At 45.0% G+C, this 17,500-nt stretch overlaps 1 protein-coding gene and 1 long non-coding RNA gene across 4 annotated transcripts in view; one reads left to right on the forward strand and one right to left on the reverse strand.

Moving 5' to 3' along the window:
- Nucleotides 1–17,500, reverse strand: part of LOC143279685 (uncharacterized) — a 90,042-nt gene that overhangs the window by 51,746 nt on the left and 20,796 nt on the right. Inside the window, exon 2 of the long non-coding RNA XR_013054940.1 lies at nt 2,201–2,364. This is a non-coding gene — a long non-coding RNA (uncharacterized LOC143279685). The remainder of the gene's footprint in view (nt 1–2,200; nt 2,365–17,500) is intronic.
- LOC143279684 (uncharacterized) overlaps nt 1–17,500 on the forward strand; it is a 169,325-nt gene that overhangs the window by 31,968 nt on the left and 119,857 nt on the right. For all 3 annotated transcript variants that reach the window (XM_076583774.1, XM_076583773.1, XM_076583776.1), the window contains exon 2: nt 6,514–7,917. In XM_076583774.1, coding sequence (XP_076439889.1) covers nt 7,145–7,917 — 773 coding nt within the window. In that variant the 5' untranslated portion in view covers nt 6,514–7,144. The remainder of the gene's footprint in view (nt 1–6,513; nt 7,918–17,500) is intronic.

The raw sequence follows: 17,500 nt of genomic DNA on the forward strand, positions 1-17,500 counted from the left end.
ACAGAAGAGTTATGGGGATGAGTGGAAGAACAGAATAGTTATAGGGATGAGTGGAACAGGAAGAACAGAAGAGTTATAGGGATGAGTGGAACAGGAAGAACAGAAGAGTTATGGGGATGAGTGGAACAGGAAGAACAGAAGAGTTATAGGGATGAGTGGAACAGGAATAACAGAAGAGTTATGGGGATGAGTGGAACAGGAAGAACAGAAGAGTTATGGGGATGAGTGGAACAGGAAGAACAGAAGAGTTATGGGGATGAGTGGAACAGGAAGAACAGAAGAGTTATGGGGATGTAGAACAGGAAGAACAGAAGAGTTATGGGATGTGGAACAGGAAGAACAGAAGAGTTATGGGGATGACTGGAACAGGAAGAACAGAAGAGTTATGGGGATGAGTGGAACAGGAAGAACAGAAGAGTTATAGGGATGAGTGGAACAGGAAGAACAGAAGAGTTATAGGGATGAGTGGAACAGGAAGAACAGAAGAGTTATAGGGATGAGTGGAACAGGAAGAACAGAAGAGTTATAGGGATGAGTGGAACAGGAAGAACAGAAGGAAGGACAGAGAGATGACAAAGCGTGGAACAGGAGGAACTGGGACGAGAAAGGTATATATATATATATATATATATATATATATATATATATATAGAGAGAGAGAGAGAGAGAGAGAGAGAGAGAGAGAGAGAGAGAGAGAGAGAGAGAGACTTTGAAATATTACTGACATTAACTACAGAGAGAGACAGAGACAGAGAGATTCAGTTTCAACGTCAAGTAAGTGTCAAAACGTCTTTAGTATTCATTTTGCTTTGCTTACTACAAAGATGTTTCATGTGGGCAATGACAACACGCAGTCGCTCAAACACCACGTCAGTAAAATGACATGACATCACCTTCTTCGTACTGAAAGTCAAGGAGCAGGTATTCGTAATTACAAAAAAATAGAGAACATATCACGCAGATAAATTCTTACATTCACTGTAAGAATATCATCGAAGAAAAATCACCGTGGATGAAGGCTTGTAGTAGTAGCATCACCACCACCACCACCACCACCAACAACAACAATAACAATAACAGTACATTCTTCATTCTGCATGGCAAATAAGGTGAAAACAGCACAAACAAAACACCACCAACAAAACAAAACAAACAAACATCACATGACATGAAATTCACATGTCAATAAACACACGACGTCACATGTTGTCTGTTGCTTTATTTTCCCTGCTTCATGCAACGGCAGCTCGAAACATAAATGCATTCGCTTGAATTGAAATGGCGACGGATGTCACCTTTTTTTTTGTTGGCAACATGGAACAAAACTTTTAAAAGCCTGGTTTGTTGCAGGCTCCTGCAGCGATACAGTGGGCATACGAAAATGAAACCGAGCAGGTTTTTTTAGTCAGCGGATTGTAAGTTTTGAAGCGAATATTTCAAGATTCATGCCACGCGTGCAGATGTAAATGATTTTTTTTTCTCTCACCGTGGAACGTTTTGGGGAAGAATCTAAACTGAAGAGTTGTTACTCAGGAATGTTGTGCTCTCTTGGTTTATTCTGTACTATTGAGCTATCATATAGCTGCTTTGTTTCTCTAAAGCTTCTCCTTTACTGTAGATTTCATGTCTCGAAAGGCCAATCAGTGAAGGTAAGTTTCTTTGAATAATACATATTTTCTACTTCTCTGCAGATTTGCTGTATTCATTTTATTTAGTATCAACAGTCAGAAAAAAAGCTAGAGAGAGAGAGAGAGAGAGAAACACAGCGAATGGGTATCACAGACCAAATACCGAAGATTAAAAGTAGCCACAAGATGGTAAGATCACCAGGTTGTACCATTATGCCCAAGTAATCATTGCGCAGCCACCAGATGGACCATACATGTATGGTCAATTTTGGCTTAAAATTGGGCTTGTTAGTAATATTACAGTTGGATAATGGTTGAATGATTGGTAAAAAAGAAGAAGAGTCAGTTTACAAGAAAAAAAAAATTAGACAGACATTCAGAAAGGGACATGTTTTAATGTCCTTTCATTATTCTTATATATTTATCATTTGGGGGGACAGGTGGGGGGGGGGGGGGGGGGGGGGGGCTTGCCATTGATTTCACTTCAATGATTTTACTTGCAATAGAGAAATGCGTTATGTTTGTGAACTAAAATAAACAATGAAAACAAACTGAAAGTAAAATGGACTCACCTTACTGGATAAATGTCTCAAAGAGGATGTATGTGGACAATCGATCTTATAACCCAAGAGTATAAGTAAACTCCAGTGTTGGTGCTCCACAAGAAATGGTCCCTGAGCGATTTCATCCACGTGTGGTTGGCTCAAAATGGTCTTCTTCCTGGCCTCTGTAACACCTGATGTCATGAGTCATTGCATTGGTCTCATCAGACACAACTGATACAGATCGGTTGGGAAAACAAGTGAAAGGAAGTCCAACTGTGATTAGACATTCCTGTGTGTGTGTGTGTGTGTGTGTGTTAGGGGAGGAGGGGGCACTTTATACATCGAAAACACGATTAGGTGTTTGAAAACAAAACGCATGTGTGTGTGTGTGTGTGTGTGTGTGTGTGTGTGTGTGTGTGTGTGTGTGTTAGGGGAGGAGGGGGCACTTTATACATCGAAAACACAATAAGGTGTTTGAAAACAAAACGCATGTGTGTGTGTGTGTGTGTGTGTGTGTGTGTGCGTGCGTGCGTGCGTGCGTGCGTGCGTGCGTGCGTGCGTGTGTGTGTGCGTGCGTGCGTGCGTGTGTGTGTGTGTGTGTGTGTGTGTTAGGGGAGGTGGGGGCACTTTATACACAAAAAACACGATGAGCTGTTTGAAAACAAAATCGTGTGACCACTTCCATGACTCTGCACATCCACGAGTTCCAAGAGGGCCAGCAACAAATGGGTCGCCTACTCGTACGTTCATGTCTCTTCTCCCATCGGAATTTTCGTTCACATCAAAATCAGACACAATGAGCACATTCTTATTTTAGTATGCTAAACTGGACCTACTTCGGTGAAAATTCTCGTGCGTTTTACAACGTTATAAATTACATGTAACACGTAATTCACCCTTCCAGTCAACAGCTAGGTTTAAAGTTAAAAACAACGCAAAATGACCCGTGTCGTGAACACGAACAGACAGTTGACTCAAGCCGCCATGTTGTTTGTTTACCTTTGCGTTGTTGAGGTAACGACAGAGCGGTTCTCTGATTGGCACAGGCTGAATAAATGCAAAAATGCAGACAATTTCGTCAGCTTAGATAGTTGGCTGCATCTTTGTATAGCGACTGAATCTGCGCAAAAAAGACGAAGTACAGTAATCCCCAAAGATTTGAATACCACAGAAAATGGATCACAACATTTACCACTGGTAAGATCGTTTCAAATATATTCGAAATTCGCTGCTGGAATTGGTCTCTCGATACCAAAATACGAAATTACCATGTTTGCCTCGTCGTCATTTTTGTCAATTTGATTCAACAGCCACAAATTTGTGCGTAGTCAGGTCATGTACACTGTCACTATCAAATCTGCCAATCTTTTGATCAGTCAAACAATCGACAAAGTAAAATAAATAAAAAATCGACAGAAAAATAGATTTAAACTTACATTGGCACGAAAAGCCGTCTGCATGCGCATGATAAAAGTCCCCGGATGAAATCGGTTTACCGAGAAGGCAAGTAATGTGCAATGCTGCGTACATGTACATAGCAGACGACGAATGAAACGCAAGCTGTTTGGGAATGTGCCTCATTGTATCGGGGCCTTTTGCATCTAAAAAGATTTCAAACAACTTTTTTAAACACAAAATTCTGGTTATTTGGACTTGATATACCAGACAAACAAACTTGTTCAATAATCATTTTATGTTAATGAATATTTTCTGTGTTATGTTCTCACTCTCTTTCTTTTTTTTTCTTCTTTTTTTTGTACTTCTCACACGGCTCGACGTAAACAAAAGAACGGATTCCGCCATCACATTGAAATAAAACATTTTTCTTTTTCTTCTTTTTTTCAGATGAAGGTGGCTTGTTCTGGCGCTACCATCAATTCTGTCAGCTTTTCATTTTCCTTCACACCTGCATGTGCAGGGCAGTACAACATCCATGGAAGCTTTTGCATCGGGACGTATTTGTATTTGTATTTCTTTTTATCACAACAGATTTCTATGTGTGAAATTCGGGCTGCTCTCCCCAGGGAGAGCGCGTCGCTACACTACAGCGCCACCCATTTTTTTTTGTATTTTTTCCTGCGTGCAGTTTTATTTGTTTTTCCTATCGAAGTGGATTTTTCTACATAATTTTGCCAGGAACAACCCTTTTGTTGCCGTGGGTTCTTTTACGTGCGCTAAGTGCATGCTGCACACGGTACCTCGGTTTATCGTCTCATCCGAATGACTAGCGTCCAGACCACCACTCAAGGTCTAGTGGATGGGGAGAAAATATCGGCGGCTGAGCCGTGATTCGAACCAGCGCGCTCAGATTTTCTCGCTTTCTAGGCGGACGCGTTGCCTCTAGGCCATCACTCCACGTTGTGAACTGAAGAGAAGAGACCAGAACGCAACACAACACAACAACTCAACACAACACAGCACAGCACAGCACAGCACAACACAACACAACACAACACAACACAGCAGAGGATGTTTGACTGATAAATCTGAACTTCCAAGAGTAACAGATTAACAGATTTCTCTCCCCCTTCCCATTGTTGATTTGGTCACTTTTCTTTCATACACCACCCCTCTACCTTCCTTGGTTTGCCACCCTACCTTCATTGCTTTCCCTCCTTCCTTCCTCCCATTCATTCTTTCCTTCCTTTCTGTCTCTTACGGTATTAAATGGAAGTATTCTCCTTATCTTTTCTTACACTTACTTTCCTGTGAATGGCTTGCTTGAATGTTCTCTTCCAGGGTGATAATTGAAAAAAAACGAAAAAACAAACAAACCCAACAACAAAAAACAAACAAAAAAAAACACACAAAAAACAACAACAAAAAAACAAAACAAACATAAAAAAGCAACAATAACAACAAAACAGGAATGATATAATTACTACCCATATGTAAGCTATATCTCTTAAAAACCAATCCGTGGTAACACCTGTTCAATACAGCTAGCGCCTTAAATTTACACAGCCCATAAGCGTCAAATAAAATCTGGTTGCCAGATTTGATTTTTTTTTTCCTCAGCGCTTTATTAATTAAAACGAGACGAGTATCGTGTGGCTTTGTGGGCTTATATTTCTACACCAACGCAAACACGCACGCGCGCACACAAACACGTGCGCTAGCTTCTTTTTAGGCGAATGTATGAACACACCAAGAAAGCGCACACACATACACGAACGTATGCGCATACATGCAGACGCGCCGCACACAAGCACACTACTCGCGCGCTCACATACGCACACACGCATGTGCGCTCTCTCGCAAAACAATTGTGTGCATACACACAAAGGCGCAATCACGCACTCTCGCAACACACAGGCGAATGGGCGCACGCAGGCTTACATCACACACACACACACACACACACACACACACACGCATGCACGTATGTGCACGCACATGCAAACACAGACACAAACAAACAGACAGACAGACATATACACACAAACACACACATACAGACACACACACACACGCGCGTGCGCGCGCGCATATATATCTTTTCTTCTTTTTTTCTCAGGGCCGGATGTAAAAACTATCTTACACACACACACACACACACACACACAGGGAGGGAAAAAGGAGATGAGGATGTGAGCAGAGACAGACAAGTACACATTTTTTGTCCGGATTAAAAAGTAGCCGCAGTAACCGTGCCAGGCGAACCGTTGAAGTCTTATGTTTCTCTGCCAAGGAAGTGTGTGTGTGTGTGTGGAGTGTGTGAGTGCGCGCGCGCGCGTGTGTCCGTGTGTGCGTGTGCGCGCGTGTGTGTATATGTGTGTGTAGGGGAGGGGGGGGGGTTATTTGTGTGTGTGGGTGTGTGGGTGTGCGTGCGTGCGCGTGTGTGTGTGCGTGCGTGCGTGCGTGTGTGTGTTTGTGTGTGTGTGTGTGTGTGTGTGTGAGTGCGCGTGTGTGCGTGCGTGTGTGTGTGTGTGTGTGCGCGTATGCGTGTGTTAACTCAGAAACAGGGAGAGGAGATGGGGGAATAGAGAAAGTTGATCACCAAAGATTTTAAAATATGTTTCAGGCTCTGTAGAGAGCTTTACCATCTGGACTGCGTGGCAATCTCCACACACACACACACACACACACACACACACACACACACACACACACACACACACACACACACACACACACACACACACACACACGCACACACACACACACATGTACACACACACACACACACACACACATGTACACACACACACACACGCACACGCACACACACACTCTCTCTCTCACTCTCTCTCTCTCTCACACACACATAGTGCTCACACGCGCGCACGCGCTCAGCCAGATAAATTAATGCTGATGTATTGTGTTTGAAACTGTTGCAGGGACACGACAGTTCAATATTATCCATGGAATGGACATCTGTAGACATGATGAAAGTTCCAACGACATGAGACGGCGCTTTAGAAGTTCTGTTTGATGAAATTCATCAGAAATGATATTATCATTTATATTGGGTGATTGCCAGACAGTACAAATACAACAAACGATAATTCTGGGAATCTTTGGTTGTTGTTTTTTTAAATCTTTTTTTTTTTTTTATAGAGAACTGAACACAGATATCATTACAAACAAATTGACAAAAACAGTTCGTCAGTATGTAAACTTGTCAGGTACAGCTCACTGACAAGTACCACTGAGTCATTGGCAAAATTAGGAGAGAAAAAAAAAGACCACGAATTGTGCTTTTGGAATGTGTTTCTCAGAATGAATTTTGTTGAGATGTCATCGACAAAGTGGTGTAAACAGACTATTCAGACTGTGTTTTCATGATAAAAACCAAAACACTACAGATAAACCCCGAGGCGACTCTCTCACAATGCAAAAAAACAACAACAAAAAAACACGAAAATCCAGAAGTAGGCCAATGTTCCAAATAGGTATCTCAGCGAATAAACCTGGTTCTTGTCCAGCGCAACAGTGAACAACAACAACAAAAAAAACCCCAACAAAACCATGAATGGAACGACGCAAAACCAACACCGGGCCTTTAAAGATGTCTTTCAACGTCGTAGTGAACTACAGCAGCAGCAGCAGCAGCAGCAGCAGCAACAACCACCAAAGTCCCACACAGACGTGGGGGTGATGCTGTTGTTGTTCACCCTCCTGACAGTCCTCGCCAACGCCGGTCACGTGACGGCCAGCAGCGTGTTCCAGGACTGCGGAGGGGTGCTGGAAGACCCTCGGGGGGTCGTCCAATCCCCGGGCTTCCCGGGCCCCTTCCCGCTGCCCCTGTCCTGCCGCTGGGTCATCCACGTCCCTGCAGGGAAGAAGATCGTGCTGTACTTCACCCAGTACTTCCTCCGAGGGGCCTTCCACGTGACCGAGTACGAGCACTACGACCACGAGCTCTCCTACATCGGCAGGAAGCGTCTCGGGCAGATCAACTTCGAGGACCACATCCACACGTTGGTGGCCTACAAGCCTTATCTAGTCCTCGACTTCCGCCTCTTCGAGCTGTCCAACATCCATCTGCGCGTGGAGGAGTACCTGGAGGACGTGTACGGCTTCAACATCACCTACGAGATCGTGGAGCGTGACGAGCGCGTGCGGCAGGACACGTGCTCCGTCATCGACTGCTCCTTCCTGGGTCATTGCGTGGCTGCTGCGGACTTCTCGCGCTACTGGTGTGCCTGCTTCCCTGGGTTCTTCGGTGATCAGTGTCAGTACGGACCCTTCTGCGATCCGGACAGGGGCGTCAACATGTGTCGGAACAGGGGCAGGTGCAGGTAAGGTTTGGGGGTTTTGGGTTTTGTTGTTGTTGTTGTTGTTGTTGTTGTTGTTGTTGTTGTTGTTGTTGTTGTGTGTGTGTGTGTGTGTGTGTGTGTGTTTGTTGATTTGACAGTGTGTGTGTGTGTGTGTGTGTGTGTGTGTGTGTGTGTTTTTGTTTGTTGATTTGACAGTGTGTGTGTGTGTGTGTGTGTGTGTGTGTGTGTGTGTGTGTGTGTGTGCTTGTTTGTGTTGAGTGTGTGTGTGTGTGTTTGAGTGTGTATGTTGTTTTGTTTTTGTTGAAATCAAGAAGTAAACAAAGAACATAAAAACACCAGCCTCCGTGGCGAAGTGGTTAGCGTCGCGGACTGACGGCTGGGAGGGAGGACGCGGGTTCGAATCCTAGCGGAGGTGGGTTTTTCGGCCCGTGGCCGGCTCCTACCCAGAGATGAGTGTGCTGTGGGCATAAATGGGGAGACTGGGACCACACAGTCGAGTGTCATCCACTTGAAGGATGCGTCTTTGGGTGTGTTGCTCTAATTACCTGACCAACACTGCAAGTGTCTGTATCTCTCGGGCCTGGTTAACGCCGGGATATTATTATGACAGGAAGCGTAGAGTACAGCCTTGTCATGCAGTCCAGAACCAAAATGGACCTCCATAGCAACAACGTCATCGTCATCCTCCTCCTCCTTCATCATCATCAATATAAACAAAACAGTCGCAAAGTCTGTGGCCTTTCATGCCCTGCTCTCATGGTGACCTCAGTTTCGATACCCCGCCACTTCCGTGCTTGGGGTGAGTCCTGTCAATGTCTTCAGTGTCGGCACATTCATGGGGGCTGTTGTTCGAGGGACGTGGTGGCGGTCTCCACTCTGGGAGGGACACTCACTCAGTCTGGCTCCGCGACTAAGCCATTATTGTCGTCAGTAGGGGGCTTAGTAGGTGGTGTCTTAAGTAAGTTAAATCAGAAAAGGTACCACTGAACACCACCGAATTGACTCAGCAGCAGTGCAGGGTCTCCTCTGGTGTGTGGCCTCCTGACGACCTAACATCGATGGTTCCCTGCGGACTGCCGACACTGGAACTGTGACGGACGAACCCGGGTGTGGCCGTGTATGGTATGGGGGAATCTAAATCAGCGGCGTGGGAGTAATGCCACTGAAACGATGCAGATGATGGGGCATCAAAAAATTTACAAAAAACCCGAAAAACAAAACAAAACAAAACAACAACAACAACAACAAAAACATGAATAGTGGCGCGCGAACACACACATACACACACAGATACACAGACACAGACACAAACATATTTTAAAAAAAACCGAAAAAAAAAATAGAGAGAGAGAGAGACAGACAGACAGACAGAGACATTGAAACAGACTTCTCCTTTCCCCCCTTTTTCTTCATTTTCTGCTTTATTAGACCGCAGTTTTTAGTGCTGTCGTTTTTAGAAGCAGGCTTTTATATTTATGACCGTTTTCAATCTGTCATATCCGAATAAAATTTCTTTCCCTCGGCCACTAATTAGTGTCTAGACAATGAGTGTAAAACAGTCGTAATGCAAATAAGAAGGGTCCATATCTTCGCATTTGTCTTGTCTGCTCGAAACAGTCTGTAGGGCGATAAGAAAAAAACAAACAACAAAAGCAAACAATAGCTTCTCATTATATGGAGGAAATCTGTTTACTGTCCCATCACGCATGCTGGTGACTCTGGTAAAAGTGTGAATTTTCACGTTTGAATGTTGCCATAGAGAAAAGGAGAAGAGGGAGAAGAAGGAGGCAGAATGGTTAAGACAACAAAAACAACGATCAACAGCTGTGTGTGTGTGTGTGTGTGTGTGTGTATGAACGCGCGTGCGTGTGTGTGTGAGTATGCGTGCGCGAGTGCGTGTGTGAATGTGTGAAATGTGTGTGTGTGTGTGTGTGTGTGTGTGTGTGTGTGTCCACGCGCGCGCGTGTGTGTGAGTATGCGTGCGTGCATGCGTGTGTGAATGTGTGTGTGGGTGTGAGTGTGTGTGTGTGTGAGTGAGTGTGTGTGTGTGTGTGTGTGTGTGTGTGTGTGTGTGTGTGTGAATGTGTGTATGTGTGTGTGATAAAGAGAGAAAAAGAGTGGGAGATAGCAGTTTTGTCGATTAGAAAAAGAACAACAGTGTGTGACGAAGACACAGTTCTTACCCATTAAATTATAGCTCAGGAGTTTACGTCTGATTAGAATATCACAGGGCGGGAGACTAATTAAGAGAAGCTGGAGGGAGGGATCCAAGAGAAAGCTGACCGGCTTCATTCTCACGAGATTCTTCACACAGCTTGACATCTCTTTCCGGAGACAGCCCTTTCCTTGCCAAAACATAAACCACCACGCGCAAGTGTCCATGCACAGGGATGGAGAGGCTGGGGGTAGGGTTGGAAGTTCGGGGTGGGGTGCGGTGAGGATTTCGGGGGTGGGAGGGGGAGGGGGGGGCACGTGTGAGGCGTTAGAGTGCAGTCAGCTAATCACACCTCTGGCACAGTAACCTTGTGTCTCTGAATAACGTGGCTGCCAGACACTCGAAGTGAAAGTGGCTTTGGGGGGATGTTATTATATCATTCTTTTGTTCCGTTTCTCTCATCAGTTTCTGGGAGCAGTTTTCCCCTCAGTAACCACCCATTCAATCCGTTCTTGTAAAGGTAACTCTCTTTCCCTCGGCTGCTAATTAGTGTCTAGACAATGAGTGTAAAACAGTCGTAATGCAAATAAGGAGGGGCCTTATCTTCGCATTTGTCTTGTCTGCTCGAAACAGTCTGTGGGGCGATAAGAAAAAAGAAAACAACAATAACAACAAAAGCAAACAATAACTTCTTATTATATGGAGGAAATCTGTTTACTGTCCCATCACACATGCTGGTGACTCTGGTAAAAGTGTGAATTTTCACGTTTGAATGTTGCCATAGAGAAAAGGAGAAGAGGGAGAAGAAGGAGGCAGAATGGTTAAGACACTTATCTGCCAACACAAAGAGTCCGTGAGGGTGTGGGTTCGAATCCCGCTCTTGCCCTTTCTCCCACGTTTGACTGGAAAATCAGATTGAGAGTCTAGTCATTTGGATGAGACGATAAACGGTGGCCCCGTGTGCAGCACGCACTTGGTGCATCGAGAAAGAACCCATGGCAACGTTGTTGTCTTCTGGCGGTGAGGATTGTGGGGGGGGCATGGAGGGGTGGGGGGAGGGGGGCGGGGTGTAGCTTACATGGATGTGGAGTGATGGCCGAGAGGTAACGCGTCCGCCTAGGAAGCGAGAGAATCTGAGCGCGCTGGTTCGAATCACGGCTCAGCCGCTGATATTTTCTCCCCCTCCACTAGACCTTGAGTGGTGGTCTGGACGCTAGTGATTCGGATGAGACGATAAACCGAGGTCCCGTGTACAGCATGCACTTAGTGCACGTAAAAGAACCCACGGCAACAAAAGGGTTGTTCCTGGCAAAATTCTGTAGAAAAATCCACTTCGATAGGAAAAACAAAACTACAAGCAGGAAAAAATACCAAAAAATGGGTGGCACTGTAGTATAGCGACGCGCTCTCCCTGGGGAGAGCAGCCCGAATTTCACACAGAGAAATCTGTTGTGATAAAAAGAAAAAGAAAAAAAAAAGAAATAAAAATACAAAATTATGTAGTAGAAATCCACTCTCATAGGTACACAAATATACATGCATGCACTCAAGACCTGACCAGGCGCGTTGGTTATGCTGCTGGTCAGGCGTCTGCCTAGCTGATAGGGTATAGCTTACATGGATTTGTCCGAACGCAGTGATGCCTCCTTGAGAAACTGAAACAGAAACAGAGGAGGTGGCTGAGTTGTATAGTGAGCTGGGGTAAACAGGATAGAATGCGGAAGGAATCAAATGTGAATATTTGAAATAAACAGAGGTACCATTAAAGAGAGAGGTAGATAGGTAGATAGAAAGGGACTGTTACAAAAAAAAAGAAAAAAAAAAAAAAGTGGCGAGGGCACCTTTCTCAGCCAGATCGTAAGCTCAGGACGGGGGCAAAAGCCGAGTGGTCAAAGCGTTAGACTTTCAATCTGAGGGTCCCGTGTTTGAATCTCGGTAAGGGCGCTAGGTGGGTAAAGGGTGGGGATTTTTTCTGATCTCCCAGGTCAACACATGTGCTGACCTGCTTGTGCCTGAACCCTCTTCGTGTGTATAGACAAGCAGAAAATCAAATACGCGCGTTATAGATCCTGTAATCGATGTCAGCGTTCGGTGGGTTATGAAAGCAAGAAATTACCCAGCATGCACACCCCCGGAAACGGAGTATGGCTGCCTATATGGCGGGGTAAAATGACCATACATGTAAAAACCCACTCGTGTACATACTAGTGAACGTGGGAGTTGCTGTCCACGAACGAAGAAGAAGAAGAAGTAAGCACAGGAGTTCTACATCTGGTCTGAAAACTGCACGGCGGGAGACCCGTAAAGAGAAGGCGAGCCAGAATAAGGGAGGAACCGGGAGGTGGCATAATTCACACAAGGTTCTCTCCCATCTAACTCGGGAAAGAACATAAACCACACTTAAGTGTCCGTGAACCCACACGTGGGCGGCGTTAAGGCGCAACCAGCTAATTTCCCACTGGCACAGTAACCTTTGGGACTCCACATACCTTGGCTGCTCGACACGCAGTTTTGTAATCTCAGTTTGAATTTTCTTTTCTTTTTTGTTTCTCTCGGCCAAGTCTCGAAGCGGGGTCCCCCCCCCCCTACCCTCCATCCAGCCCCACCTTAGAAATCTCTTTCTCCCAGCCATGCTAATTACTGTCAAGACGGTAGAGGCTGTGAGTGTAAAACAGCAGTAACTCAAAATGAAGAGGGACGCATTTGCTGTCCACACCCGGCACACTTCGCCAGGAAGTACGGTCAGCAAAACGAGAAACTGAGTTGCGAAAAAAACAAAAAAAACAAAAAAAAAAACAAAAAAAACCACCACCACCACCACCACCACCAACAACAACAACACCAACAAAAAAGTAAAACAAAAACCAAAAAAAATTAAATATTCTTTAAAAACCCGTCATTTTCACTGTCAGCACAGAAAGGCTCCATGGCCCAATCAGTCAGGCATTGGACCTCTGATCCAGTGTTCGCCAGTGATCAGGGTTCAAGGCCGCGTTTCGGTGTCATGTTGTGTCCTTGGGAAATGCACTTTTACTCCCGATTTACATCCCAGGTGTGAATGGTACCTGGTTTAGGTTGGGGAAGGTCAAAAGCGGCGGAAGGAGAGGATGAGGCCCCGCCTGCCTATGTCGAGTCCTTGACACAGCAGGTGTAATTATGGATTCATTGCCACTACAGCCATGAAAAGTGATGGGATCTTTAGAGTTTTTACCCGAACAGTAAACACATCTTGTGGGAATACTTTGCAATAAGCATCTTCAAAACTGCCAGGAAATAGAGACTGACCTGAACAACGACAACAGCAAAAGGCCGTACCAGACAGTAAAAGACCTGACAACTGTCAAAGAGGCCAAGGTCTCCATTATTCAAAGCAAAGATAGAAAATATTTCACTGAAGAGAAAGAGATCATTGACGATGGACAGAGTACTGTTCAGAACTTTACAATCACAGAACCATCGGTGACCCAGCAGTACTCAATTGCCCTCAGGCAAACGAGGAGTAAGAGCCACCAATTCTTCACGAACAGGTTGAGGCAGCAGTAAAGTCATTGAAGAAAGGAAAATCAGCCGGAATCGACAATGTACCTGCAGAAATCGTCAAGGCAGGAGGAGAAGACATAATCAACATACTCACTAGTCTTTGTATCAGAATATGGAAGACAGGAAAATGGCCTACCAACTGGATATAGTTATCACACTCCCAAAGAAAGGAAACCTCCAACTGTGCCAAAAAAACCCAAAAAAACAACTACCGCACAATAAACCTTATCAGCCACACGAGGAAGGAACTAGTGAAAGTAATCTTGGATATACTGCAAACTCAAGCTGAAAAAAAAATCGTCTCTGAAGAACAAACGGGCCTCCGAAATGGACGCAGCAACACAGAACAGATTTTCAATCTGAGAATATGCAAGAAATATCTTCAACACCAGCAACCTGTGTACCATGTCTTCATAGATTTCTAGAAAGCATTTGATACAGTGTGGGATGAGGCTTTGTGGGCGACTATGACAAAATACAACATCAGCCCCAGTATCATCCGAGTAATCCAACAACTGTACGACAAGGCAACCAGTGCAGTCCTCCACAACGGTTCCATCGGAAACCGGTTTTGGACAACAGTTGGAGCCAGACAGAGCTGTGTATTATCCCCTACACTATTCAACATGTTCCTGGAACGTATCATGTCGGATGCATTGGAAGACCGTGAGGACACCGTCACAATTGGAGGCAGAACTGTTACGAATCTTTGGTTCGCCGATGACATTGATAGCTTGGCAGGAAATGAGACCAAACTCTCCAGCCTGGTAGAAATACCTGACATCACCTCCAGGGCATACCGAATGGAAATCAGTGCAGAAATGACAATGACCATGGCGAATAACGCCAACACCAACGGCATTAGCACTGATTTCAAAGTTAACGGGCAGTCTTTGGAATGTGTATCTGGGTACAAGTACCTAGGTGCAATTGTCACAGATGAAGACTCCAAACCGGAAGTCATGTCTAGGACAGCGCAGATAACAGCAGCGCTCACTCAACTGAAACCCATTTGGAGAGACAGAAACACCACACTCAGATCGAAAGTTAAACTTATGTGCTCGTTGATTCAATCAGTGTTTCTCTACTAATGCTTCTCTGCGCTCACTCAATTGGAGTCCATTTGGAGAGACAGAAACACCACACTCCGATGGAAAGTTAAACTTATGCGCTCATTGATTCAATCAATGTTTCTCTACCAATGCTTCTCTTTGCTTGGGAAACGTGGACTCTCACTGACGACCTCCAGAAGAAGACCCAAGCCATGGAAATGAGATGCTTCTGAAAGCCACTGGGCATCTTCTACACTGAGCACGTCTGGAACACTGAGGTCCGACAGAAGATCACCCAAGTCCTTGGACCCCACGAAGACCTCCTAGCCGTCATCATGATGAGGAGACTCAAATGGTATGGACACGTCACAAGATCCGACGAGCTCTCAAAGACCATTCTGCAGGGCACTGTACCAGGCAGTAGGAAGAGAGGGAGGCAAAAAAAAAAAAAAAAAAAAAAAGTGACAGGACGACATTCAAAGAATGGACAGACCTGAATTTCCCAGATTCACAGAGAGCTGCGAGAGACAGGAACCGATGGAGAGAACTGGTCTGGAAATCATCCGCGGTGCCTCGACCACCATCCACTGGGTTGTGGGTTAGGTGAAGGTGAAGGATCTCTAAAACGTCTAGCTCTTCAATGAGGTGATTAGTCTTCAGTGATCGTTTATCGCAGATAAGCGGTTCTGGAACACACACACACACACACACACACACACACACACACACACACACACACACACACACACACACACACACACACACACACACACACACACACCCCACACCACCCCAACCCAACCCAAACTTCCAACCCTCCCCTCACCCCCCTCCACCCCTTTCTCCAGCCTCCGTTGCTCTTCACATGGTATCTTGAGAACAGCGTGTAGAAACGGGAGCTGAAAGTCCAGTGCAGCAAATGTCACAGCTTTTTTTTTTAGGAGGGTGGGGGGTCGGAGGGGTGGGTGGGGGGGGGGGGGGGGCACAGAGGGGTGAGGGGGGGGGAGCAATTTTGTTTTTCGGTGGATGGCCTGGTATTCTCTTGGGAACCCATGCAGACAAGGGGTGTGAGAATCGCGTGCCAGGAAACACACACACACACACACACACACACACACACACACACACACATATATATATATATACATATACATATATATATATATATATATATATATATATATATATATATATATACAGAGGCACACATGGACGCACGCGCGCACACACATACACACACACACACACACACACATACACACACACACACACACACACACACACACACACACACGAAATTATATATATTAAAAAAAAGTCCTTTGTCGTTCTTGGAAGTGTATCTGTCTCTTTCACTACCACAAAGGGCACTAACCTCATATATCATTCCATTCGTCTCTCAGTCTGTCTGTCTGTCTGTCTAACTGTCTGTCACACACACACACACACACACACACACACACACACACACACACACACACACACACACACATATTTATATATATATATATATATATATATATATATATATATATATATATATACAGAGGCACACATGGACGCACGCGCGCACACACATACACACACACACACACACACACACACACACAAGCACACAGGCACACACACACACACACATACACACACACACACACACACACACACACACACACACACACGAAATTATATATATTAAAAAAAAAGTCCTTTGTCGGTCTTGGAAGTGTATCTGTCTCTTTCACTACCACAAAGGGCACTAACCTCATATATCATTCATTCCATTCGTCTCTCAGTCTGTCTGTCTAACTGTCTGTCACACACACGTACACCCCCCACCCCCTCACACACACACACATTTACACATTGAAAGCTGGAATAAAGAAGAAAAGACCAATAACAATAATCTAGACATAACGGAAGAAGAGTAGAAAAAGAGAGATGAAAGAAATAAGGAAAACGATGAGAGAGAAGGTAACAAAGAACAGCATGGAGGAAGAAGAAATGCAGGAAATATTAAAAACAGAAGGAAGGAAGCAAAGACAAAGGAAGTGCAGGCGAAAAAGCAAAGACAAAGGAAGTGCAGGCGGAAAAGCAAAGACAAAGAAGTATAGGCGAAAAAGTCGAGGTAAGGAAATTCAGATCGCAAGTCAGAACAGCTGCAGATAAAGTGGCGTGTCACGGAGAGAAAGTGAGAGAGAGAGAGAGAGACAGACAGAGAGACAGACAGACAGACAGACAGGGAGAGAGAGGGCGAGAGAGACAGAGTGAGAGAGAGGGAGAAAGAGACAGAGGGCGAGAGAGGGAGACAGACAGAGAGAGGGAGAGAGACAGACAAAGAGAGGCAGAGAGAGTGACAGACACACACACACACACACACACACACACACACACACACACACACACACACACACACACACACACACACACACATACAGAGGGAGAGACAGAGAGAAAAGAAAAAGACGAACAGAAAAAAAAGACTCGTAATAGAAAATAAGAAAGAACATAAATCATCAATTAAAAAGAAGAAGAGGAAATGAAAACATATAACAAAGAATGGCCGGGAGGAAAAAGATAAAGAAATAATTCAAAGAAAGAAAGAAAACAAGAAGGAAAGGAAGGAAAGGAAGAAAGAAAGAAGAAACAACTTGCACAGCTTGCATAGCAGCAGCGTAGAAGCTGAAGGTTCCAACAGTGAACAATGTCGCCTGCACTCTTCATGACATCAGGACATTTTATTTTTATGTTGGAAGGAAAAAATGGGATGCAGGGGGGGGGGAGTAGACTGGAGGAGGGGGGTAAGTGGGGGTTGGGGGGAGGAGAAGGAGCAGGAGGAGGAAGGAAGGAAGAATAACAG

This window comes from Babylonia areolata, chromosome 3 (assembly GCF_041734735.1).
Source record: "Babylonia areolata isolate BAREFJ2019XMU chromosome 3, ASM4173473v1, whole genome shotgun sequence".
Taxonomy (NCBI): domain Eukaryota; kingdom Metazoa; phylum Mollusca; class Gastropoda; order Neogastropoda; family Buccinidae; genus Babylonia; species Babylonia areolata.